Consider the following 26,481-nt stretch of genomic DNA (forward strand, 5'->3'; position numbering starts at 1 on the left):
TTCAGGACCTCATCGGACAAGCGCCGCTGCAGCCGTTGTGGGCGCCATCACTTGCTCTGTGATCTACCACGTCCTAAGAAACGACTGACAGGATAAGTTGACACAACAAGAACTGTTAATACCTTCTCTACTGTTCTTTAACCCTGCAAACTATTTACATTTTGAACTGTCTACCCCTCTGTTAACCGTTTATCTCCCTGTGAGGAGTATTACAGTTTTAATTAAAATTGTTAACCCTTGCTCTGCCTCCTGTCTGTCACTGCATCCCGCAACCTGCTCACACTGTTAACACGGGGTAGTGACAAGCACGAGACAGACAAGGAAGGGAACAACGAAAACTTAGCTCAAGCTTCTGCTGGAAGCTCCACACAGCAGAGGATACAGAACCAGGACCTTAAGCAGCTGATACATTGCTGGCAGAGAGCTCCCAACTCCTAGGCTGGTCTTCAGAGGAAAACTCTATTACCAACAGTCAGCTGATGCCTCATGTGGCTATTTAAAGGATGGTGGGAGTGATCACCACCGGCATCAGCTGACCAGCAACACAGCAGCTGCCAGCAAGGAAACTGACATTAACCCTTGCTGTCCCAAAAGTAAAAATCACATTTAAATTAAACCAGAACTAGCCTGTCACGACTCCAAAAAATGAGTCGTAACACCATGTCAGAAAAGGCTGAATAATCCATTTACAAATGCTGTCCAACTTGATACTAAAATGCCCATTTTGTGAGTTTAGCATTGTAAGGAAACTTTTAAATAAGATTATACAGTCATCCTGACATGGACCTTTAAAAGGGTTATCCACTAGCTGGACAGCACCTTTTTAAATAAAATAGCTTCCTTATAAAAATAAAAACGCTGTACACGCACCTCTCGTGCCGGCGTCCTTCCAGTGATGTAGATGCCGCAACCCCCAGGGCTTGTGTTACATTGTTTATTATTGTTATGTGATGCACTCACGCTTCTTCTGTTAGTGAGAGCTCAGCAGCCTAATAGCAGCTGCTAGTTCCACAAACAAATGTTGTGGAGATCAATGTTCAATAGATCCCTGATTTATAATTAAAACAGGTTGCCCTTTCACCAGTGATTGTCATCCCATTGATTGCAACCAACAGACTGTAATTTTACTTTCAAAGCATCTGCTAAAACTAAAGGTTTACATACTTATGTTATACTGATTACAATGATACCTGGTGATGAAATCCGTCTTGTGGTTGTTTTTTATTCTTTATTTTCAGTTTTGAGTTAATGATATGCTCGTGCCCCGGGCGGCCTGTGGGGGCTTCATGTGGGCTCTGATTAGGTATTCACCAGCATGGCTTCTGACAGGTCACTGATCCCTCACTGACCTGCCCCCTAGTTTACATAATGAATATTATATATATATTGAAAAAAAAAAACACTTCTGCAGGCAGGCACCGGCGGTGGCACCTGTGCTGCAGCATTATCGCATCTACAAGTATAATTTGTATGTAATTCATTTTTTGATGGTATCCATAAATTCATAACAGTCAGTTTGAAAAAGGCGCTGGCCACCCCTGCGCAGTAGCAGCTATCAGTGATCCGACAGCTGCTACTGCGCAGGCACCGGTGGCGCAATCTTGGAGGGGGATTTTTTTTTCTCTAGCAAGATGGCGCTGCCGGCATCTGCGCAGTAGCGGCTATCGGATCGGCGATAGCTGCTACTGCCCAGGGGCGTCCGGCGCCATTTACAAACTAATTTTTTTTTTAAATTAATTTATGGATAACAATAAACAAATGAATTACATACACACATGGTCAAAATTGTTGGTACCCCTCGTTTAATGAGGCCTATTTCACGAGTTTTATTTATTTTTTAAAATTATGTGGAAGCATGGTTGAAAAGCAATGTCTGACTTTCATTTGTTCGTTTTCATAGATTTTTTATTTATTATTACTTTTGTCAGATTCAAGTTATTTCTGTGACCATTGTGGGTTTTTCTGTAAGCAAATGAGGGGTACCAACAATTTTGACTCCATGTGTATGAACACCTCTCACTCCATTAGCTATAGTTACATAGTTATTAAGGTTGAAGGAAGACTGTAAGTCCATCTAGTTCAACCCATAGCCTAACCTAACATGCCCTAACATGTTGATCCAGAGGAAGGCAAAAAAAAAACATGTGGCAAAGAGTAAGTCCACCATGGGGAAAAAAATTCCTTCCCGACTCCACATACGGCAATCAGACTAGTTCCCTGGATCAACGCCTTATCAAGGAATCTAGTGTATATACCCTGTAACATTATACTTTTCCAGAAAGGTATCCAGTCCCCTCTTAAATTTAAGTAATGAGTCACTCATTACAACATCATACGGCAGAGAGTTCCATAGTCTCACTGCTCTTACAGTAAAGAATCCGCGTCTGTTATTATGCTTAAACCTTCTTTCCCCCAGACGTAGAGGATGCCCCCTTGTCCCTGTCTCAGGTCTATGATTAAAAAGATCATCAGAAAGGTCTTTGTACTGTCCCCTCATATATTTATACATTAAAATAAGATCACCCCTTAGTCTTCGTTTTTCCAAACTAAATAGCCCCAAGTGTAATAACCTATCTTGGTATTGCAGACCCCCCAGTCCTCTAATAACCTTGGTCGCTCTTCTCTGCACCCGCTCTAGTTCAGCTATGTCTTTCTTATACACCGGAGACCAGAACTGTGCACAGTATTCTAAGTGTGGTCGAACTAGTGACTTGTATAGAGGTAAAATTATGTTCTCCTCATGAGCATCTATGCCTCTTTAAATACATCCCATTATTTTATTTGCCTTTGTAGCAGCTGCCTGACACTGGCCACTGAATATGAGTTTGTCATCCACCCATATACCCAGGTCTTTTTCATTGACGGTTTTGCCCAGAGTTTTAGAATTAAGCACATAGTTATACATCTTATTACTTCTACCCAAGTGCATGACCTTACATTTATCCCCATTAAAGCTCATTTGCCATTTATCAGCCCAAGCTTCTAGTTTACATAAATCATCCTGTAATATAAAATTGTCCTCCCCTGTATTCATTACCCTGCAGAGTTTAGTGTCATCTGCAAATATTGAAATTCTACTCTGAATGCCCCCTACAAGGTCATTAATAAATATGTTAAAAAGAAGAGGGCCCAATACTGACCCCTGTGGTACCCCACTGCTAACCGCAACCCAGTCCAAGTGTGCTCCATTAATAACCACCCTTTGTTTCCTATCCCTGAGCCAGCTCTCAACCCACTTACACATATTTTCCCCTATCCCCATTACTCTCATTTTATGTAACAACCTTTTGTGTGGCACCGTATCAAAAGCTTTGGAAAAGTCCATATACACTACGTCCACTGGGTTCCCTTGGTCCAGTCCGGAACTTACCTCTTCATAGAAGCTGATCAAATTAGTCTGACATGAACGGTCCCTAGTAAACCCGTGCTGATACTGGGTCATGAGGTTATTCCTCTTCAGATACTCCAGTATAGTATCCCTTAGAATGCCCTCCAGGATTTTACCCACAGTAGAGGTTAAACTTACTGGCCTATAATTACCGAGTTCAGTTTTTGCCCCTTTTTTGAATATTGGCACCACATTTGCTATACGCCAGTCCTGTGGTACAGACCCTGTTATTATGGAGTCTTTAAAGATTAAAAATAATGGTCTATCAATGACTGTACTTAATTCCTGCAGTACTCGGGGGTGTATCCCATCCGGGCCTGGAGATTTGTCAATTTTAGTTATTTTTAACTACTGTACTTCCTGCTCGGTTAAGCAGGTGACATTTAATGGGGAATTTTTATCACTAGTCATTTTGTCTGCCATGGGATTTTCTTTTGTAAATACTGATGAAAAAAAGTCATTTAGCAGATTGGCTTTTTCCTCATCCTCATCCACCATTTCACCCAGACTATTTTTAAGGGGGCCAACACTATCATTTTTTAGTTTCTTACTATTTATATAGTTAAAGAATATTTTGGGATTATTTTTACTCTCTCTGGCAATGAGTCTCTCTGTCTCAATCTTTGCTGCCTTGATTTGCTTTTTACAGAATTTATTTAATTTTCTGTATTTATTTAATGCCTCCTCACTACCTACTTCCTTTAATTCTCTAAATGCTTTCTTTTTGTCCCTTATTGCGCCCCTTACAGCTCAATTTAGCCATATTGGTTTCCTCCTATTTCTAGTATGTTTATTCCCATACGGTATATACTGTGCACAGGTCCTATCCAGGATGCTAATAAATGTCTCCCATTTTCTTTGTGTATTTTTGTGTCTCAGGATATCGTCCCAGTTAATTGCACCAAGATTCTCTCTCATCCGTTGGAAATTTGCCCTCCTGAAGTTTAGTGTCCTTGTCACCCCCCTACTACCCATCTTATTAAAGGTTACATGAAAACTTATTATTTTGTGATCACTATTCCCCAAGTGACCCCCAACCCTTATATTTGATATGCAGTCTGGCCTGTTGGCTAATATTAGGTCTAGCAGTGCCCCCCTCCTTGTTGGGTCCTGAACCAGTTGTCAGAGGTAATTGTCTCTCATAGTTGTCAAAAACCGATTACCTTTGCTGGAACTGCAGGTTTCTGTTCCCCAATCTATTTCAGGGTAGTTGAAGTCCCCCATAATAATGACTTCTCCTTGAGTCGCAGCTTCATCTATTTGCTTTACGAGGCTATTTTCCATTGCTTCCATTATTTTTGGAGATTTATAACAAATCCCTATCAGTAATTTATTATTTTTTCCCCCTCCCCTTATCTCCACCCACAGAGACTCTACATTTTCATTAAATTCACCTATATTATCACGCAGGATGGGTTTTAAGGAAGATTTTACATATAGACACACCCCTCCCCCTCGCTTATCTGTACGGTCATTTCTGAACAGGCTATAGCCCTGTAAGTTAACAGCCCAGTCATGGCTCTCATCCAGCCACGTCTCAGATATCCCCACCATGTCATAATTATGCTCCAACAACATTAGTTCTAATTCGTCCATTTTGTTGGCGAGGCTTCTGGCATTAGTATACATGCACTTGATGTTACTCTCTGTACCTGTATTCTTTCTTAAATTACTAACTGTTCTAACCCCACCCCCCATGCCACCGCCCTATGGAGCAAGTGCTAGCTCTGACAATGATTTGTATCAGAGCCCAGATTATAAAGGAGAAGGGAGTGGCTAACCTAGCTCTGCTGTGATCACAGAGATTTCCAACATGGCCGATTAACCCCTGTTCTGCCAGAATAAACATATTTAAAATGAAGGAGAAGTGCTTCTTCTCAGCACTGGAGTAGAAGCAATCAGACGCTGCGGTCTTCTGGCTCCACACTGTCGCGGTAACCCAGTGACACCTACATTACATAATTGTCATATGGGTGACAACTATCTCTCCCGACCGCACCATAAACATGAGAATAGGTCACAGCCAGACAACATTAGCATTGATTTATCGCCTGCAGAAACAAAAGATCAGGCATGTTGCCATCCAATCTGCTGATCTCTCAATCCCCCGGCACCTGCCATCAGTGGGCCCCTCTGAAGACCCTTATACTTGGTTTATTTACAGCTAAAGCCAATAAATGGTGTGATACAGAAAAAAACAGGAACGGTTAGGTTCCATTTTATATTTTTGACGTTTTCTGCTGACATATAGCTCAGTTGGCCGAGCGAGTGCCATAGAGATGAGTGACACATGTAAAAGGTTATCATTATCATTGTCCTCCGGAATACTACTTCATGTTTATTTTATAAAGAAAAAATGAGTGACAGATCTGAATGACAAAAAAATAAAATAAAAACAGTCAAATCTTAAAGAAAAGTCTGTAGAAATTCTTTATATAAATCTGTCTTTATTTCATACATCTATACTGTAGAACAAAGGGAAATAACAATACTATTTTCTGCAAATGTATCAAGGGAGATACAGATCAATAAAAACCAAACACTGCAGAAAATGATGTAGGATAGACTGATGGAAAATATTCAGTAAAATGATTCACAATTTCAATCTCGTATTTTGGCCTAAATCTGCAGAATACATTATTATGGATTGTTCGGTTTGAGAATCAGTCACAAAATGCCACCATAAATTCCAGTATTGCTTCAATGCAAAAACCTCATTCTAATCATATACCTATGTTATAGCTGGTATTACTACAGAGAATTCTGCTAGTGGAAGCCGTGAAATAACAGGGGAGCATTAAAGCATGCCTGTTCTTTCACTCAAAACCTGTAAAAAAGCGTATTCTCATCCGCGACAAGTTCAAACTGTTTTTGGGGGCACTTACTGATTTTACATGTTTAGGAATTGTCCCAAATCTCATCTTCTTCAACTTGCCTTTCACTCTTTATGACTGGGTGGTTCAGCTTCATCAGCATTCCACCAGCACTATAGGTGTTGGAACTCTTATTGTACAATTGCTTGCTTGCCAAAACTGAAATAACTCTTTTTTTGCTTATTTTTTTATACAGGATAAAAGACCCACAATCACATCCTGTAATATGTTTTGGTGTCTCTGCTGCTACAGATGGATTACACTTTACAACAGGCAGTGGGCAGAAAATTATTCTGAAAGGAGATACCAAGTACCGTAGATGGTATGTTGGAGTGATTTTTCAGGGACAAGACAAGAAAAAATTGATTTGTAGATTGTCTTTTATCACATTGACTATCTAAAGAGATCAAGTTGTCTGAAAGTATAGAGACCATTTTGTTAAGTGGGATGTATCAGCTGCTAAGATGTTCAATCACTTAGTACTGCGGAATCGTTTCTGGATCATTGGCTGATTTCTTTTACAGCCAGATATTCTGTTTTAATACTGTAGATTCTGAATGAATTACATTTTTTACTCTTTTACGCAAATGATTTATATATTTTTATTGAATAAATATTTATCACAATGATGCAAAATTTTGGAAAATGAGTAAAACAAGTGAGTTGACGTCTGTGTATCAGAACAGAGTGCAGCAGTTACTTTTTGGGCAAGTAATATTGCATGAAACAGAGTATTATACAGGGTCAGAAGGGCCCTCCAGAGCATTATGGGATGTTCCAGCACACCCTGGCTCAGAAACAATAATGGACCCCTGATACAGCAAAGTCCTATAGGCAGTGGCATATCTTAAAGCTCTTGGGTCGCAATGCAAAGTCTCCAAAAGGGCCCAAAACTATCATGGGTCTTTTATAGTACTGGTTCCCTCATATGGGCCAAAGGGACCTTTTGGCTCTCAGTTGAATCCGCATCCCGGAAGTGACTGCAGACCCCGCACCCACTATAGTTACGCCCCTGCTGAGGAGAAGCCCCTATTAAGAGCTAAGAACCCCATTTGAACCAATATGGTTGCATAAAGGTTACTTTAGGACTGTCATCCTGCTATATCTGACTGCTTGTAAGGAAAATTTCCTACAATTCTAATTCAGGAATCTGGGACAGATGGATGACAACTTCTTTGTTAGCAGTCTTTTTTTTTCTGGAAACAGAAATATCTAAGAAGCATGTAATAGAGGGAATATAACCTTAAAGGGGTTTTCCCATTAAATTTTAAACAATATTTCAATCAATAGATCTGGGAATAATACTAATTTCCACAAGTGGATGTGTTTAGAAAATAATGTTCCTGTGCTGAGATAATCTTATAAATGTGTCCCTGCTGTGTACTGTGTAATGGCTGCGTCTGACCGTACAGGAACATGGTCTGATCATACCACATCTCCTGGGCAGGGGAGGAAGAGAGTATACAGACAGGACAGCACAGGATCACAGCTGATTCTTTTTGTGAGGGAAAACATTGCTCAAAAACAGGCAGTGACATGTTTTACTCACAGAAAGAATCAGCTGTGATCCCCTGCTGTCCTGTCTGTATAATCTTTTGCGTCCTCCCCTGCCCAGGAGCTGTGGTATGATCAGTCCATGTTCCTGTACGGTCAGACACAGCCATTACACGGTACACAGCAGGGGCACATTTATAAGATTAGCTCAGCACAGGAACATTTTATTTAAAGACATCCAATTGTGGAAATTATTATTACTCCAAGATGTATTGATTAAAACATACTTTTTTGTGGGAGCAAATCCCTTTAAGGAATGTCTACTTAAAGGGCTTGAAAAGGATTTAAATAAAATAAGGCTGGTTTCTTCCAAAAGCACTGCCACATCTAAATAAGTGCTGAACATTACTTACATTAATATAGCTTAGCTGCGATACCAGACCCAAACCATAGAAAGGTATAATGCTGTTTTTGGAAGAAAGCACATCTGTCTATGCTCCATTCCACCATACAGATAAACCTTCACAAAGACCAGTAAGGTTGAGCCATCAGAAATTGGAAATTGATGTCTGGACTTACTGATCCACTTATGCATCCAAACTTATCACTATTTATTCTTCAGGGCCAAAATATTCTATAGGAACATCTACAGGCAGTTTGTATGTTCTCCCCGTGTTTCTGTGGGTTTCCTCTGGGTTCTCCGGTTTCCTCCCACATTCCAAAGACATACTGATAGGGAATGTGGAATGTGAGCCCCAATGGGGACAATGATGATGATAAAGTCGCTATGGAAGTTACATAAGCGAGTAAAATAAGTAAATTATAAAATTTTGATGTCATGAGGTGGAAAACATTTTTGAAAATGAATAATGAAGAAAAAATAAAAATTTTTGCCAGTGTCCAGAAGCCAAACCCCTGCGTCCAGTTTATGGTGGGGGTGCTGCCTTTAGATGGACAACACCTTTTAAAGTGGTGTTCCATAAACAAGCATTTACGGTACTTCCGGCATATGGGATATGTGAGGTTTAGGCGATTCTTTAACTGTTCATAAACTCCCTCTTAAAGGAATTTTTTTTATATCTTAGCGTAAAATTTATCTATCTATCTATCTATCTATCTATCTATCTATCTATCTATCTATCTATCTATCTATCTATCTATCATTTATCTATCTATCTATCTATTATCTGTCTATTATCTATCTATCTGCCTTTAAATTACATTGATGATTTGTCCTATAGACATTTATATATGTAAATTCCGTTTTCTGTCTATGACACGGTAAAAAACGAATTTTGAAATGATTTCTTGCTGCATTGTAAACAGTCACATGCAAACAAATTTGATTTTCCTTTAAGCTGAGCATGCATCGATAACCTACTTTAGGAGTAACCGTAGTTTTAATTTTTATTTCATAACTCGATAGCACACAAGAAAATAAGAAACGTTATAATATAACTTATCAATTCACAGGTAAAATGTGTCTTCAGTGAATGTGATAATTTTCCCATTACTGAGATAGGAGATGACAGTTGGTGCACTTAAAATTCTATGGAGAGGGAGGAGCTAGAGGCGGAGACAGACATTCCGCTGCAAGTACCATAGAACTTTATGAGCACCAACTGCCATCTCCTATCTCCGTAATGGGAAAACGTGTTTTAAGTTAACGCAATACAGATTTTACCTGTGAATTGAAAATTTCAAGAATGAAAAGTCAGCAGTAGAGGAGAAAGAATCTGATTCTTCTGATAAGATAAATACAAAAGTTTTTTATTTTCACCTGTACTATTCATTTGTTACAAAAGATTAAAACACCGGTTATTCCTCAAAGAGGTAAATAAAGCAAATCTTTTGTATAATAAATGTGAATAGTCTTTCGAATATACAACAAATAGATTTTTTTTTTAAATAAACTGAAACCCCCCCCCTTTAAACACGGCAGTCATAAGTAGGAGAATCATATTTGATCTCATTGAACGCTCTATAATAAATCATGCACCCGAGTATAATGACTATTTTAATGTTCATCTATATGTTATCTAAATGTCGCTCACTAGAACGCTATAAATGTGAATAGACAAAAATACCACCGTGTTGTATCCTATGTACAATATCAACATTGATTCCATATTTCATTCGTCTACTAAAAAGCAATGGGACCGGTAAGTGCTGATTTGGGCAGAACCAGTAGGTAAGGATACAGAGGCTACAGTATACAGATTGCACAAATACACACGTCTCAAGAGGTTTCACAGGACAAAGCCAAGGTAAAATACTGGGTGAGATGTACTGAGCTCCTGGCTGACAAGTTGACCCAGAGCCTGGAGAAGACCCTACTCGTGGAGCTCAGTACATCTACGCCATATTATGCTAACGGACAATATATTTGGTAGTGCTGCTGTTCAGTAGGGTATATCCTGTGAATGAAATGTACTATTGCCCCAGTGCCTCGGCCATGTAGAAAGCTGCTGTGTGAAGATTCGTTCTGATGCTCGACGTCGGGTCTGCCATCAGGCGGAAATGTAAGGTGGAGGTGGTTCTTTAGCGGCTCCAGCCACATTGTCTTCATAGTGAGGTAAAAGGACCTGAAAAAAAACCAGATTCTCATTAATAAAAAATAAAGATAGCGGAAGTGTTATCTGAGGACCAAACATCTTTCCCGAATGGTTGGTTGGAAGCTTTACTTTAACACACTGGTTTCAGGGGAGCTGCTTGATGACCACATGCGCAAGCCGGCATTTTAGAGAAAATACAGTTGGAAGAGTTGACTGAAGACTACAGGAATCGATGACAGTAGTCCGGCCCCATTCCAAGAGGTGATTGACAGGTCTCTTCCTATGTACACACATTTGGAGAGACCTGTCAATCACCTGGTACAGGAAGAAGCCGGCAGGGGTCAAAGCTGGGCTAGTCTATTCCGATAGTCAACTGTTTTTCTCAACGATGGAGAGTTTCAGAGAATAACATACCTGGCTGCAAGGGTGTAATCAGGTTGTGATTTTGGCCTCATCTGGTTTGGGCAGCATGAATCTTCTTAAAGAGGACCTTTCACTGGATTTTTTAATTTAACCTCTTCCTGCAAATGGACATGTTATTCACATCCTGGGAAGGGGGGTCCTCACTTGTGGAGGGGGCTCAGGAGCTAAGCTTCCTCCAAACATGGCAGATACAGGCTACGTATATTAAATAGCCAGCATCTGTCTCTAACAGCCACAGTCCAGCTGTTAACCATTTAAATGCTGCTGTCAATCTCCTACAGAGGCAAATAAATGGAACACGTAGCAGTGCCGGCGCACTGGCCCCCATTGCTCCCCCGCGAGGATTCTAACGTGTCTTCTGTCAAACAGTCTGTGAAAAATGAACAGCACACAAATGTGTGTTCGCCGATTTTTTTTGTAGACCCATAGTCTTGCATTGACTAATTTAATACGAGACTTGGATAAAAGTCGGACACGTCTCTGTGATTTAGTGTCGACCACTCGGTCTGCAACAACACACGGACATGTGAACAACTGAGAAAACACAGATAAAACTCGTACGTGTAAAACTGACGTCTGAACGAGCCCTTGAATATGTATTCCAGAAAATTCTACCGTATTTCTAAAATGTCCATAGACTCTCCTTGGGATATTCTTGGTCCCGCACAGATACACACCAACACCAATTTTTTTTGGGGCAAATAAATGTTGCTCTCATTTCTAATGTATTTACAACTACATGTCCTGATTATAGAGATCGGTCTGGGCTGTAACTACTACTACTACGACCAATCCCTAGAATAGTTTATACTCTCTATATCAACCTTGTTTCTCCACAAAAAATAACTAAACCACCTTACTTGCTCAAAACAGAAGAAAATCCAGCTCAACGAACTTGTGAACAAACTTCTTTCTTTATCCACCAAAAAGTGCTCAGCAGAGGGTAAAACATCATCAGCGTAGACAGTTACATGATATGCGACTGCGACGTGATTCAGGTGACTACGCACCCTTAATCACTCTTAATCAATCATGAATAAGGGTGCGTAGTCACCTGAAATGCGTCAAAATCGCATGTCATGTAACTGTCTACTCTGATGTTGTTTTACCCTCTGCTGAGCACTTTTGGTGGATAAAGAAAGAAGTTTGTTCACAAGTTCGTTGAGCTGGATTTTCTTCTGTTTTTTTTTATTGCTCCACGCCTTGACACAGCGTTTCCTGTGCTCCGAACACCTAAGGATGTCTATTACGGTGAGCTGGACTGTTTTCCACCTTACTTACTCTCTGGGGAAAAAGATCCTAACATCACCTTTTGATTCTGAGACTAAAGCTGTTCTACCACACACACACACACACACACGGCTAGCTAGGAAAGCTACATGCATATGGGCTTTGCTAAAACATGGCTCCATTGGTCACAATGGTCTCAAACACACCTACTGACTAATTCTTCCATCCCAAATGTCCATTGACCAATACCCCCAGCTGTATGCTCCCCTTCCTCAAAATGGCACCACTCTAAAAAATGAATAGGTCATACTTGAGTTCTAGTGTGAAGTACAATTACCATCTTACCTCTGTTCTGGGGACACAGAGAATCGGCATATTTTCTAAGAAAACCCCTTTTGCAGATGCAGTCCTATTTTAATCTCGATTCATACATTCCTCTTTTTGCATGTCTTTTGATCCGATAATTTCATTAGTACCTTGGCTTCAAAATGATTTGCCTCTGACTTTGCATTTGCAGCCAGGTAATTACGGTATATTGTGTTTTAGGGCATAGTGACGCGTACAGCTCCATACGAAAAGAGTCTGAAAATACATATACTTCATCTAAATTGTAGCCAGATATACAATTTTCCATGACATTATTTTTATTGCCTCTTTGGAGAGCTGCTTTTATTGCAGAGGGAAGAATTTGATTGTTGAAATATAGACATATCCTATGTAATGTGGAAAGGGAGGACACGGCTACGGCTGCTGCCAAACACCATTACTATTGCTGATATGTTCCAGAAATGTGTCTCCATTATCAGTCTCTAGGTCTGTGGAGCAGCAGGTTCATTGGATACGAGCTTGTAATGCATGGGGGACTTCATGTCAGACTTGGGTGGGTCATCATTTGCATTGCAGTATGTCAGCCGTTGTCTTGAATCGTAGGTTTGTTTTTTCCTGGATGACTGTAATGTGTTTGTGGAAGCGGGAAAACCATGGCTGCGGTTGTCATCAAGGAAAGTCCTCAGAGATGCTGACTCATATAAAGTGAAATCCTGAGGTAAAAATGTGTTCAGGGAAAGACTCTCCGCAGTCATAAATCTGAGCAATGTCTGGAGAAAGTCACCCAAGATGGTTTCCAGGACTCACCACTCCATATTTATTACAAAACTGGATGGCGCTTGACAAATATCTTAAGTACTAAAGAATAAGTTCTAATAGGGGGTTGTATTATTCTATTTTGTTATTATGACTGTCCCACATTAATAAGCTGATGATCATGAGTCCTCCTGCTGGGATCTACAGAGATCAGATGTGGGCTGTACATGAAAGTCAGCAGCAAGTACATGAAATCCCAACAGGAACATTATCAGCTCCTCGTGTAACACACGGATGTGTCAGGTCGTCTACACCAACAGACCTTTCCTGTAGTGGAGATCTGCTCTGGCTAATATATGATTGCTCTGAATGGCAGTCCCTTTAACAATCTCCCTGCTATGTGCAATATCCCTCTACTTTGGTATGACTTTTGTATTATTCTTGTACTTTGTGCATTGCAGCAACACTTTGACATCATTATACTGTGATGTCACCTGGTGCATGATCATAAGTTTGGGTGCATCATTGTCATGCTGTGAGATCAACTTGAGACATTATTTTGTGCATGATTCCTGGCTTCGTCCTATATATTATTCTTTAAATGTGACATTACATTGTGCATGGCACCTGTACTGTGCCATCATTATGTGAGTTATCCTTATACTGTGCCATCATTATGTGTGTTATCCTTATACTGTGCCATCATTATGTGGGTTATCCTTATACTGTGTCATCATTATGTGCGCTATCCCTGTACTGTGCCATCATTATGCGCGTCATCCCTATATTGTGCCATCATTATGTGTGTTATCCCTGTACTGTACCATCATTATGTGCGTTATCCTTATACTGTGCCATCATTATGTGTGTCATCCCTATACTGTGCCATCATTATGTGCGCTATCCCTGTATTGTGCCATTATTATGTGCGCTAGCCTTATACTGGCCATCATTATATGCGCTATCCCTGTACTGTGTCATCATTATGTGCGTCATCCCTATACTGTGCCATCATTATGTGTGTTATTCCTGTACAGTGTCATCATTATGTGCGCTATCCCTGTACTGTGCCATCATTATGTGCACTATCCCTGTACTTTGCCATCATTATGTGCGCTATCCCTGTACTGTGCCATCATTATTTGTGCTATCCCTGTACTGTGCCATCATTATGTGCATTATCCTTATACTGTGCCATCATTATGTGCGTTATCCTTATACTGTGCCATCATTATGTGCGCTATCCCTGTACTGTGCCATCATTATGTGCGTTATCCTTATACTGTGCCATCATTATGTGCGTTATCCTTATACTGTGCCATCATTATGTGCGCTATCCTTATACTGTGCCATCATTATGTGCGTTATCCCTATACTGTGCCATCAGTATGTGCATCATCCCTATACTGTGCCATCATTATGTGCGCTATCCCTGTACTGTGCCATCATTATGTGCGCTATCCTTATACTGTGCCATCATTATGCGTGTTATTCCTGTACAGTGTCATCATTATGTGCGCTATCCTTATACTGTGCCATCATTATGTGTGTTATTCCTGTACAGTGTCATCATTATGTGCACTATCCCTATACTGTGCCATCATTATGTGTGTTATTCCTGTACAGTGTCATCATTATGTGTGCTATCCCTGTACTGTGCCATCATTATGTGCGCTATCCCTGTACTGTGCCATCATTAAGTGCGTCATCCCTATACTGTGCCATCATTATTTGCGCTATCCCTGTACTGTGCCATCATTATGTGTGTTATTCCTGTACAGTGTCATCATTATGTGCACTATCCCTGTACTGTGCCATCATTATGTGCACTATCCTTATACTGTGCCATCATTATGTGTGTTATTCCTGTACAGTGTCATCATTATGTGCGCTATCCCTGTACTGTGCCATCATTATGTGCGCTATCCCTGTACTGTGCCATCATTAAGTGCGTCATCCCTATACTGTGCCATCATTATTTGCGCTATCCCTGTACTGTGCCATCATTATTTGCGCTATCCCTGTACTGTGCCATCATTATGTGCGTTATCCTTATACTGTGCCATCATTATGTGCTTTATCCTTATACTGTGCCATCATTATGTGCGTTATCCTTATACTGTGCCATCATTATGTGTGCTATCCCTGTACTGTGCCATCATTATGTGCATTATCCTTATACTGTGCCATTATTATGTGCGCTATCCCTATACTGTGCCACCATTATGTGCACTATCCCTGTACTGTGCCATCATTATGTGCGTTATCCCTGTACTGTGCCATCATTATGTGCGCTATCCCTGTGCTGTGCCATCATTATATGCGCTATCTCTGTACTGTGCCATCATTATGTGCGTTATCCTTATACTGTGCCATTATTATGTGCGCTATCCCTATACTGTGCCACCATTATGTGCGTTATCCCTGTACTGTGCCATCATTATGTGCATTATCCCTGTACTGTGCCATCATTATGTGCGTTATCCTTATACTGTGCCATCATTATATGCGCTATCCCTGTACTGTGCCATCATTATGTGCATTATCCCTGTACTGTGCCATCATTATGTGCGCTATCCCTGTACTGTGCCATCATTATGTGCGTTATCCCTGGACTGTGCCATCATTATATGCGCCTTTCCTGTACTGTGCCATCATTGTATGCGCTATCCCTGCATTGTGCCATCATTTTGTGTGTTATTCCTGTACAGTGTCATCATTATGTGCGCTATCCCTGTACTGTGCCATCATTATGTGGGCTATCCTTATACTGTGCCATCATTATGTGCGTTACCCTTACACTGTGCCATCATTATGTGCATTATCCCTGTACTGTGCCATCATTATGTGCGTTATCCCTGTACTGTGCCATCATTATGTGCACCATCCCTGTACTGTGCCATCATTATGTGCATTATCCCTGTACTGTGCCATCATTATGTGCGTTATCCTTATTCTGTGCCATCATTATGTGCGCTATCCCTGTACTGTGCCATCATTATGTGCGCTATCCCTATACTGCGCCATCATTATGTGCGCTATCCCTATACTGCGCCATCATTATGTGCGCTATTCCTGTACTGTACCATCATTATGTGCGTTATCCCTATACTGTGCCATCATTATGTGCGTTATCCCTATACTGTGCCATCATTATGTGCGTTATCCCTATACTGTGCCATCATTATGTGCGTTATCCCTGTACTGTACCATCATTATGTGCGCTATCCCTGTACTGTGCCATCATTATGTGACCTATCCCTGTACTGTGCCATCATTATGTGCGCTATCCCTGTATTGTGCCATCATTATGTGCGCTATCCCTGTACTGTGCCATTATTATGTGCACTATCCCTGTAATGTTCCATCATTATGTGCGTTTTGTATTACACAATGGCTCATTTGTTTCATATCGGGAGTCATGTAATACTATAAAGTGTGAGTATCCATAGTTCCCCTAGTGAGGTTACTGTAGGGGTACCCGTACAAACACAAACTTTATCATGGAGAATGGATGTACAATCTGTAGAAAGATAGACATGCTACGGACATGCAAAGGATGAAAAACTGGAAATAAAATTTTCAAAACACCTTGATTCATTCGGCATTGAGTATGAGCGCTACACGCAAAAATGCACGCACCTCCCCACCATGGTTGCTATCAATGAGGTTATTATTAATTGTCTGAGTAATGTTCTGCCACGCGAAATCAACTTGAACACACAAATCATTAAGACCCGCTGCTGGCAGCTGCCTTTGCAATTGTCAACCAATGACATCCCAAATTTGCTCGACAGGAGACAAGTCTGGAGACGCTGCCAGCCATGATAGCACATGTAGACCATGCAGGCTGCTCACAATAGCACAAACAACAAGGGGCCTGGTGTTGTTGCATTGAAAAATGGCTCCTGGGATATTTTCACATTTCCTTGTGAAGGCCCTTATTGCCATTGCCCACGAGGTCTTCAGACCAGTCTCCAGCTATTATTGTATCTAAGACGAAAGTAGGACTCATTGGTGAAGAGGACAGACCTCCACTTCCGCCTCCATTGCCATTTTGCTTTGTAAACAGTGGCATGAAGTCAATGGAACATCTGCAATTGGATGTCTAGCTCTTCGCAAAATCCTTTTGATGGTTTTTCTAAACAGTGATTGATGCATTAGGCTTCATATATGACATCTAATTTCACTTTCAGTACAGAACAGATCACTCTGCAGCATTCTTCAAATCTAAGTCAAATGAGTCCATGTAAGCATCACCACAGAGAGGCCTTCATGAGGAAACATCACACCAGTCCTACTCCTGGGATTATGGTTTGAGGTGGCATAATGTAGGGTAGCCGTACCCCTCTTACCTTCATTCTTGGTACACCAACAGGTCGGCATCCGTACCCCTCTAACCTTCATTCTGTGTACACCAACAGGTCGGCGTCCCGTACCCCTCTAACCTTCATTCTGTGTACACCAACAGGTCGGCATCCGTACCCCTCTAACCTTCATTCTGTGTACACCAACAGGTCGGCGTCCGTACCCCTCTAACCTTCATTCTGTGTACACCAACAGGTCGGCGTCCGTACCCCTCTAACCTTCATTCTTGGTACACCAACAGGTCGGCGTCCATACCCCTCTAACCTTCATTCTGTGTACACCAACAGGTCGGCGTCTGTACCCCTCTAACCTTCATTCTTGGTACACCAACAGGTTGGCGTCCGTACCCCTCTAACCTTCATTCTTGGTACACAAACAGGTCGGCGTCCGTACCCCTCTAACCTTCATTCTTGGTACACCAACAGGTCGGCGTCCGTACCCCTCTAACCTTCATTCTTGGTACACCAACAAATCGGCTCCGTACCCCTCTAACCTTCATTCTTGGTACACCAACAGGTCGGCATCCGTACCCCTGTAACCTTCATTCTGTGTACACCAACAGGTCGGCGTCCGTACCCCTCTAACCTTCATTCTGTGTACACCAACAGGTCGGCATCCGTACCCCTCTAACCTTCATTCTGTGTACACCAACAGGTCGGCGTCCATACCCCTCTAACCTTCATTCTGTGTACACCAACAGGTCGGCGTCCGTACCCCTCTAACCTTCATTCTGTGTACACCAACAGGTCGGCGTCCGTACCCCTCTAACCTTCATTCTTGGTCCCCAACAAATCGGCTCCGTACCCCTCTAACCTTCATTCTTGGTACACCAACAGGTCGGCATCCGTACCCCTCTAACCTTCATTCTGTGTACACCAACAGGTCGGCGTCCGTACCCCTCTAACCTTCATTCTGTGTACACCAACAGGTCGGCATCCGTACCCCTCTAACCTTCATTCTTGGTACACCAACAGGTCGGCGTCCGTACCCCTCTAACCTTCATTCTTGGTACTCCAACAGGTCGGCGCTATATTGAATTGTTCCAGTGTGGTACGACCAATTCTCTAAAATGTCCCAAAAGCCGTCTCCCAACACAACAACATCATGCAGCATGATGCTTGTAGAACGTTGAAGAGCCTGCATAGCCTAAACATGCTATCATGGCCTGCAGCATCTTCAGACTTGTCTCCCATTGAGCACATCATGTTAAGGGTGTGTCAAGGGTGCGTATATTTCTGTGAGTGGCGCTCATGCACCATACTGAATAAATCATGATATTTTGAACATTTTGTTCCCATTTCTTCATCATTTACAATATCGTTAACTTGTCTTTCCATCCTGTGACCTCCATAATTCCACGACTTATCCTTCTTGGTGTTACAATTTCAATGGTGAGGAGTGTATAAATGGTAATACATTCAAAGCAAAAAAGGACATAATTTATAATATCTCCAGAAGTAACATTTTGGTGACTGCCGCTTCTGTGCAATGAACAAGAATACGTTTTGTATTTCAATTTATAAATTTGGGGGTTATGACAACATACTTTCCTGGACCTCATTTAACCTCCCTCCATGAAATACTCACATCATGGTATAATCTGCAGATGGGAATTTGGGCTTTTCACTGAGGTTTGTAATGATCTCTTTGGCTGCGCTTGGATAGAGTGTCTATGAATCTTGCTCCAGTATCCGCCAGTGGGTAAACCACATGTGCTGGAGTACAGTACTAAGGACATTGTACATATAAGGTTTTACGTGTTAGTGTGTCCCAATTATCAGGCCTACATGAAATTTCACAAGCCGTTTACAAACCCATTACAGCACATCACAATTGCTCGATAATTGGAATCTGGAAAAAAAATTAGGATTTTTTTTTACTGTTATTGCTCCATTCATCGCACAATATCCTGAGTTTCTCATTCTCTAATGACTATAATGATGCAATTTAGCATCTACATTGCAGCCGGAACAATTGGCTCCCCAACTTATGGTAAATTACCAATGGGTTCAGGTTGGGAGGGTGGGGGGTTAAGACTACAATCAAAAAGCAAACAGCGCTCTGCTAAACACAATCATTAAATATATACATTTCTTAAAGGGAATCTATCAGTAACATTTTCCCTAGGGTTCTTACTCGTTGCGTTTAGTGGCCTAAGTCCTACCACCCCCCCCTGCAACACGGGGTCTGGATGTATGCTCCGACCGAGACGTAGACTGTAATGGTCAATAAGTAGGCCCACATCCGGACGTATGCCCTGACATGGCCACTAAGCGCAATGTGAAAGTACCTTAAGCAAGTATAGAATTGCAGGAAAGGACAGGGTAAACCTTTCCAAGGATAACTATTTCGGACTCCTTTGTTATGAAATTCGCCTTTTATTCACATGAATATTAACTTTGCAAGTTCACTGTTGGGTACATCAGAGCTCTTGCAGTCCTCGACTCTTCTTTGATTCTCCCTGCCACTGCTTCCCCACTTGATGATTAACAATGGAGGCAGAGACTCTGCTGTGTAACTTCACCTCTTCTCTCCACTGTCAATCAAGAATTGAGTATTGGGGGTGGTGCAGGAAGAAGCAAATAGGAGCCAAGGACTGCAAGTGCACAGATGTGCCCAACAATGCACTTGAGAAGATCATTTGCATATACATAAAAGATGAATTTCATAGAAAGGAAACTGATACACAATAAAGGAAAAAGTGAACGTTCCAGCTCCTTAAAAATCTTCAAACTTTATTAATCTAATAAAATTCCAATGCCAGTGTGAAATGGAGGATACAAGCTTTGAAAAAGATCTGGTGTCAGATCGAAACGCGTCGCTTATACCCCCCATTACACACTGGCATTGGAGTTTTATTGCTTAAATTTTCCTAGCATGGATTATTAAAGTTTGAATATTTTTAAGGAGCTGGAACGTTCACTTTTTCCTTCATTGCATTCATCTCGTCTCATCAAGACAAAGATCCGTGCACCTGCGATTCTGATCGGTGAGCTGGCTATGGATTTTAACCACGTTTCTATCATTTAATCAAATTGATACACACTTGTCCATACTATCCCGGGCTCTGTTTCCTTCCCCTGGGTCCGCTGCCCTCTGCTGTACTTCACGTCTGGTTTTGCAAGTTGCCCAAAGTGGATCTATGACATCATCTCCCTAGACCTATTTAGGGCTCATTTAGAAACACGCCTGTGTCTTGGGCTTGAGACTCTAGCCCTATGTTTGGTGGCTCAACTATCTGGGCTTCTTGTGTTTCTGCTTGCACTCATCCCTGCTGGGTTCCACTTCATTCATCCTGCTGTTCTTGAGATTCCTGTGTGTGCCAAGTCTTTTCTGCCCATGTGCCTTCATGCGTATTACATCAATGCCAGGGGTCCGTATGCCCACCCGGACCTAAGGCTTAGAGAATTTGCCTCACCTGGTGAGCCTAACAGAAACACTAGACAGTGACGAAACTGGGGTCCTTTGAAATATTTTACACTGTTCTAGCCTGCAGGACCCCTGATTGCCTAGGGCAAAAATTATTGACAGATTCCCTTTAATTTGCATTAATGATATATTTACTATACTTCTAAAATCTTTCATTCTTATAAATAATAATAATTCTTAAGGCACATTTTGATCAACTTGTGTGAGTCCATCTGCCAACGACAAGGTGACATCAAACAAGTAAGTCCCTAAACTAAGCCTTTTCTTTTAGGCCTACAAAATGTTCTCAGGGCAGCTATGATCCAGCTATATTCTGCTTTAATTAAAAAAAGCCTTGGTAATCAGTGCCAAAGCATGCATGTATCCTAGCACTCGGAAGGGGCGGTTTTTGTGTTTGCTTTTCTCTTCAGTTGTTCACACAGCAGATTTACAGCTGCCCATTTAATTCACTTTCTTGGGAGGCGCAAACTAATTTTTTTTAAACTACATGTAAGGCCTTTTTCACACGTCCATGTCTCCAGTACGTGTGGTGACAGTTTTCACACGTACCGGATACACTGACACACGTAGACCCATTCAAGTGAATGGGTCTATGCACATGTCAGTGTGTTTCCATGGACCGTGTGTCCGTGTGCCCCACATGTAGATATGTCCGTTTTTACCATCAGCACGGGCGGCAAAACGTCCCGCACGTGTGCACATGGAAAACACAAAATTGATGTCATCTGTGTGACACACATCGGCACCGGGGAAGAAGCGCTACAGTAAGCGCTGATCCCCAGCGGCAGATGCTGAATACAGCTCTCATCATTCTCCCCTGCTCTGCCGGCGATCAGCGCGAGCAGAGGAGAATGATGAGAGTTATATTAAACTCAGAACGATGGCAGCAGGTGGGGGCTTTTGAGACTATTACTCCCATCATTCGACACCTGCTGCCGCTAACAACAGTGACAGCAGGAGCAGATGATCGGGATATTCCTCACCCACCGCCTGGGATATAACAAAATAAATGAATGAAAAACCCGGTGTGGGTTCCCCCCTATTTTCTTTAACCAACCAGGCAAAACTCACAGCTGGGGGCTGCAACCCTCAGCTATCAGCTTCAGCAAGGTTTGGTATCAAGAATAGAGGGGTCTCCACGCTGTTTTTTTTAATTATTTAAATAAATAATTTTTTAAAACGACGTGGGGTCCTCCCCCCATTTTGACAAACGGTGGCAAGTGGGGTTCATATTTGTGGGGTTGATTTCACCTTTGTATTGTCAGGTGACATCAAGCCCACTTCTTAGTAATGACGAGGCGTCTATAAGACACCTCTCCATTACTAATCCTATAGTTATATGGTAAATAAAGACACAGCCAGAATAAAGTCCTTTAATTGAAAAAATGACAATAATCTCAATTAAACCATACTTTTGACCTAGTCTAATTCCATCGAAACCCTTGATCTCCTGTAATAAAAGTAAAATAAAAAAACAATATACCATACCTGTCTGTTGTTCTGTCCCACGCCGTAATCCATGTCTGGGGGCTAAATAGTTTTCAACCTGGACAGTGACAAGATGCGACCGTCCAGGCTGAGAACCACTGGTGACTGAACTGCTGCTCATTGACCAGCAGTGACATCATCAAGGTTCCCAGCCGGGCTGAAATGCGGTGACCTCATCACTGACTTTTTCCCACAGTCATGAGGTCACCACAGTTCAGCTCGGCTGGGAACCTCAATGACATCACTGCTGGTCAATGATGCTGCGCTCACAGCAGTTCAGTCACAATACAAAGGTGACATCAACCCCACAAATATGAACCCCACTTGCCACCGCTACAGGGCAAGTGGGAAGAGCCGGGCATAGATGTGCCTTTTCTGGGCAGCTGTGGGCTGTCTGTTTTCAGGCTGGGGGCCTATATCAATGGCCCTTACCAGCCTGAGAATACCAGCCCCCAGCTGTGAGCTTTAGCAAGGATGGTTGTCAAAAATGAGGGGGGACCCCACGCCGTTTTTTAAAATTATTTATTTAAATAATTAAAAAAGCAGTGTGGGGACACCTCTATTCCTGCTAACCAACCTTGCTGAAGCTGATAGCTGAAGGTTGCAGGCCCTAGCTGTGAGCTTTGCCTGGTTGGTTAAAGAAAATAGGAGGAAATGAACGCCGGGTTTTTCATTCATTTATTTAGTTATTTCGCAGGCGGCGGGTGCAGAATACCCCAATCATCTGCTCCTGCTGTCACTGTTATTAGCGGCAGCAGGTGTCGAATGATGGGAGTAATAGTCCCAAAAGCCCCCACCTGCTGTCATCGTTCTTTAATATAACTCTCATCATTCTCCTCTGCTCGTGCCAATCTCCAGCAGAGCAGGGGAGAACGATGAGAGCCATCTTCACCAACTGCCGCCGGGGAACAGTGCTTACTGTAGCGCTTCTTCCACGGCGGCCGTCCGTGTGGTACTGATGCAGCACACAGGCAGCACACGGTTGCCACATGTGTGCCACAAGTATTACACACATGGACACGGATATCTCCGGTACCGGAAAAATATCAGGACATGTGAAAGAGGCCTAAGCATCTCAATTAGGATAAGATCAGATTTCGGCCATGGTGCGGCTGGAAATTCCAAGTAAAAAAATCACGGCCTGCACAATTAGCACCTGTAAATTGGATTGAACTCGGCCATGCAAGTCAATAAATCCACAGAAAAATATCGGACCACACTCCGATGACATCCGATGTTTAGTCGGATCTTACTTGCACCGAAAATATGGTCCTCTGTAAGAGCCCGTAGTAAAAGTAGAAATAATGAAGGAGTCCCAGAACACTGAAGAAGAGGAAGGCGAGGGCAGGAATGATATGACACATGAAGGCTGATCTGTTGTACAGCATCTATAGACAAAAGGCTAATGATTCAACCGAGGGCTTGTCTCTGAGGAACGCTCTGTCACATTAATGAAATTGAATCCACTTCTGAATAATGCATTTGTGCTTGATGGAAAATACACAGTGTTTAATTTGCAGGCAGACCATGAGCATTCATGTACGGAGCTCTGATTAGATGGAAGCCTTCCACTGAGAAGCTTCTCTATGACATCATGTTCTGCTAAAATTAGATCACTTTCTTGCACTTCACTTGTCATTTACAAGATGAGCGAAGACTGCAAATGCCGGCCATGATTGGAATACGAATAGGGAGCCCTATAGAGGAACACATCCTCGTCCTATAGAGGAACACAACCTGGTCCTATAGAGGAAAACAACCTGGTCCTATAGAGGAAAACAACCTGGTCCTATAGAGGAACACAACCTGGTCCTGTAGAGGAAAACAACCTGGTTCTCTAGAGGAACACAACCTGGTCCTGTAGAGGAACACAACCTGGTCCTGTTGAGGAACACAATCTGGTCCTGTAGAGGAACACAATCAGGTCCTGTAGAGGAACACAACCTGATTCTGTAGAGGAACACATCCTGGTCCTATAGAGGAACACAACCTGGTCCTATAGAGGAACACAACCTGGTCCTATAGAGGAACACAACCTGGTCCTATAGAGGAACACAACCTGGTCCTATAGAGGAACACATCCTGGTCCTATAGAGGAACACAACCTGGTCCTATAGAGGAACACAACCTGGTCCTATAGAGGAAAACAACCTGGTCCTATAGAGGAACACAACCTGGTCCTATAGAAGAAAACAACCTGGTCCTATAGAAGAAAACAACCTGGTCTGTCGTGATTCTCAATGGCGAGAGAACATAGCCCAGCATATATGAGAACTAGCTCTTGGAAGATGGAAACTATACTGACCATGAACTAAACCTGCCGCACAACTAGAAGTGGCCGGGTAGCATGCCTACGTTTTTTTATCCCTAGATGCCCAGCGCCAGCCGGAGAACTACCTAATCCTAGCAGAGGAAAAGACAGTCCTGGCTCACCTCTAGAGAAATTTTCCCAAAAGGCAGACAGAGGCCCCCACATATATTGGCGGTGATTTTAGATGAAATGACAAACGTAGTATGAAAATAGGTTTAGCAAAAATCGAGGTCCGCTTACTAGATAGCAAGAAGACAGAAAGGGCACTTTCATGGTCAGCAGAAAACCCTATCAAAACACCATCCAGAAATTACTTTAAGACTCTAGCATTAACTCATAACACCAGAGTGGCAATTTCCGCTCACAAGAGCTTTCCAGACACAGTAACGAAACAGCAGCTGTGAACAGGAACAAAATGCAAAAACAAACAAGGACAAAAGTCCAACTTAGCTGGGAGTTGTCTAGTAGCAGGAACATGCACAGAAAGGCTTCTGATTACATTGTTGACCGGCATGAAACTGACAGAGGAGCAAGGTTATATAGCGACTCCCACATCCTGATAGGAGCAGGTGAACAGAGGGGATGATGCACACAAGTACAATTCCACAAGTGGCCACCGGGGGAGCCCAGAATCCAATTTCACAACAGTACCCCCCCCCTCAAGGAGGGGGCACCGAACCCTCACCAGAACCACCAGGGCGATCAGGATGAGCCCTATGAAAGGCACGGACAAGATCGGAGGCATGAACATCAGAGGCAGTGACCCAAGAATTATCCTCCTGACCGTATCCCTTCCATTTGACCAGATACTGGAGTTTCCGTCTGGAAACACGAGAGTCCAAGATCTTTTCCACAACGTACTCCAACTCACCCTCAACCAACACCGGAGCAGGAGGCTCAACGGAAGGCACAGCCGGTACCTCATACCTGCGCAACAATGACCGATGAAAAACATTATGAATCGAAAAGGATGCAGGGAGGTCCAAACGGAAGGACACAGGGTTAAGAATCTCCAATATCTTGTACGGGCCGATGAACCGAGGCTTAAACTTAGGAGAAGAAACCCTCATAGGGACAAAACGAGAAGACAACCACACCAAGTCCCCAACACAAAGCCGAGGACCAACACGACGGCGGCGGTTGGCAAAAAGCTGAGTCTTCTCCTGGGACAACTTCAAATTGTCCACCACCTGCCCCCAAATCTGATGCAACCTCTCCACCACAACATCCACTCCAGGACAATCCGAAGATTCCACTTGACCGGAGGAAAATCGAGGATGAAACCCCGAATTACAGAAAAACGGGGACACCAAGGTGGCAGAGCTGGCCCGATTATTGAGGGCGAACTCCGCCAAAGGCAAAAAAGCAACCCAATCATCCTGATCCGCAGACACAAAACACCTCAAATATGTCTCCAAGGTCTGATTAGTCCGCTCGGTCTGGCCATTAGTCTGAGGATGGAAAGCAGACGAAAAAGACAAATCTATGCCCATCCTAGCACAGAATGCCCGCCAAAATCTAGACACGAATTGGGTCCCTCTGTCAGAAACGATATTCTCCGGAATACCATGCAAACGAACAACATTTTGAAAAAACAGAGGAACCAACTCGGAAGAAGAAGGCAACTTAGGCAAGGGAACCAGATGGACCATCTTAGAGAAACGGTCACACACCACCCAGATGACAGACATCTTATGAGAAACAGGCAGATCCGAAATAAAATCCATCGAGATGTGCGTCCAAGGCCTCTTCGGGATAGGCAAGGGTAACAACAATCCACTAGCCCGAGAACAACAAGGCTTGGCCCGAGCACAAACGTCACAAGACTGCACAAAGCCT

At 42.5% G+C, this 26,481-nt stretch overlaps 1 protein-coding gene across 1 annotated transcript in view; it reads right to left on the reverse strand.

The window, feature by feature from the left end:
* Positions 1-5,821: 5,821 nt before the first annotated feature.
* Positions 5,822-26,481, reverse strand: part of LAPTM4B (lysosomal protein transmembrane 4 beta) — a 117,535-nt gene continuing 96,875 nt past the window's right edge. Inside the window, exon 7 of the mRNA XM_077270920.1 lies at positions 5,822-10,340. Within this exon, the coding sequence (XP_077127035.1) occupies positions 10,266-10,340 (75 nt within the window). The 3' untranslated portion in view covers positions 5,822-10,265. The remainder of the gene's footprint in view (positions 10,341-26,481) is intronic.

Source organism: Ranitomeya variabilis, chromosome 6 (assembly GCF_051348905.1).
Source record: "Ranitomeya variabilis isolate aRanVar5 chromosome 6, aRanVar5.hap1, whole genome shotgun sequence".
NCBI lineage: Eukaryota > Metazoa > Chordata > Amphibia > Anura > Dendrobatidae > Ranitomeya > Ranitomeya variabilis.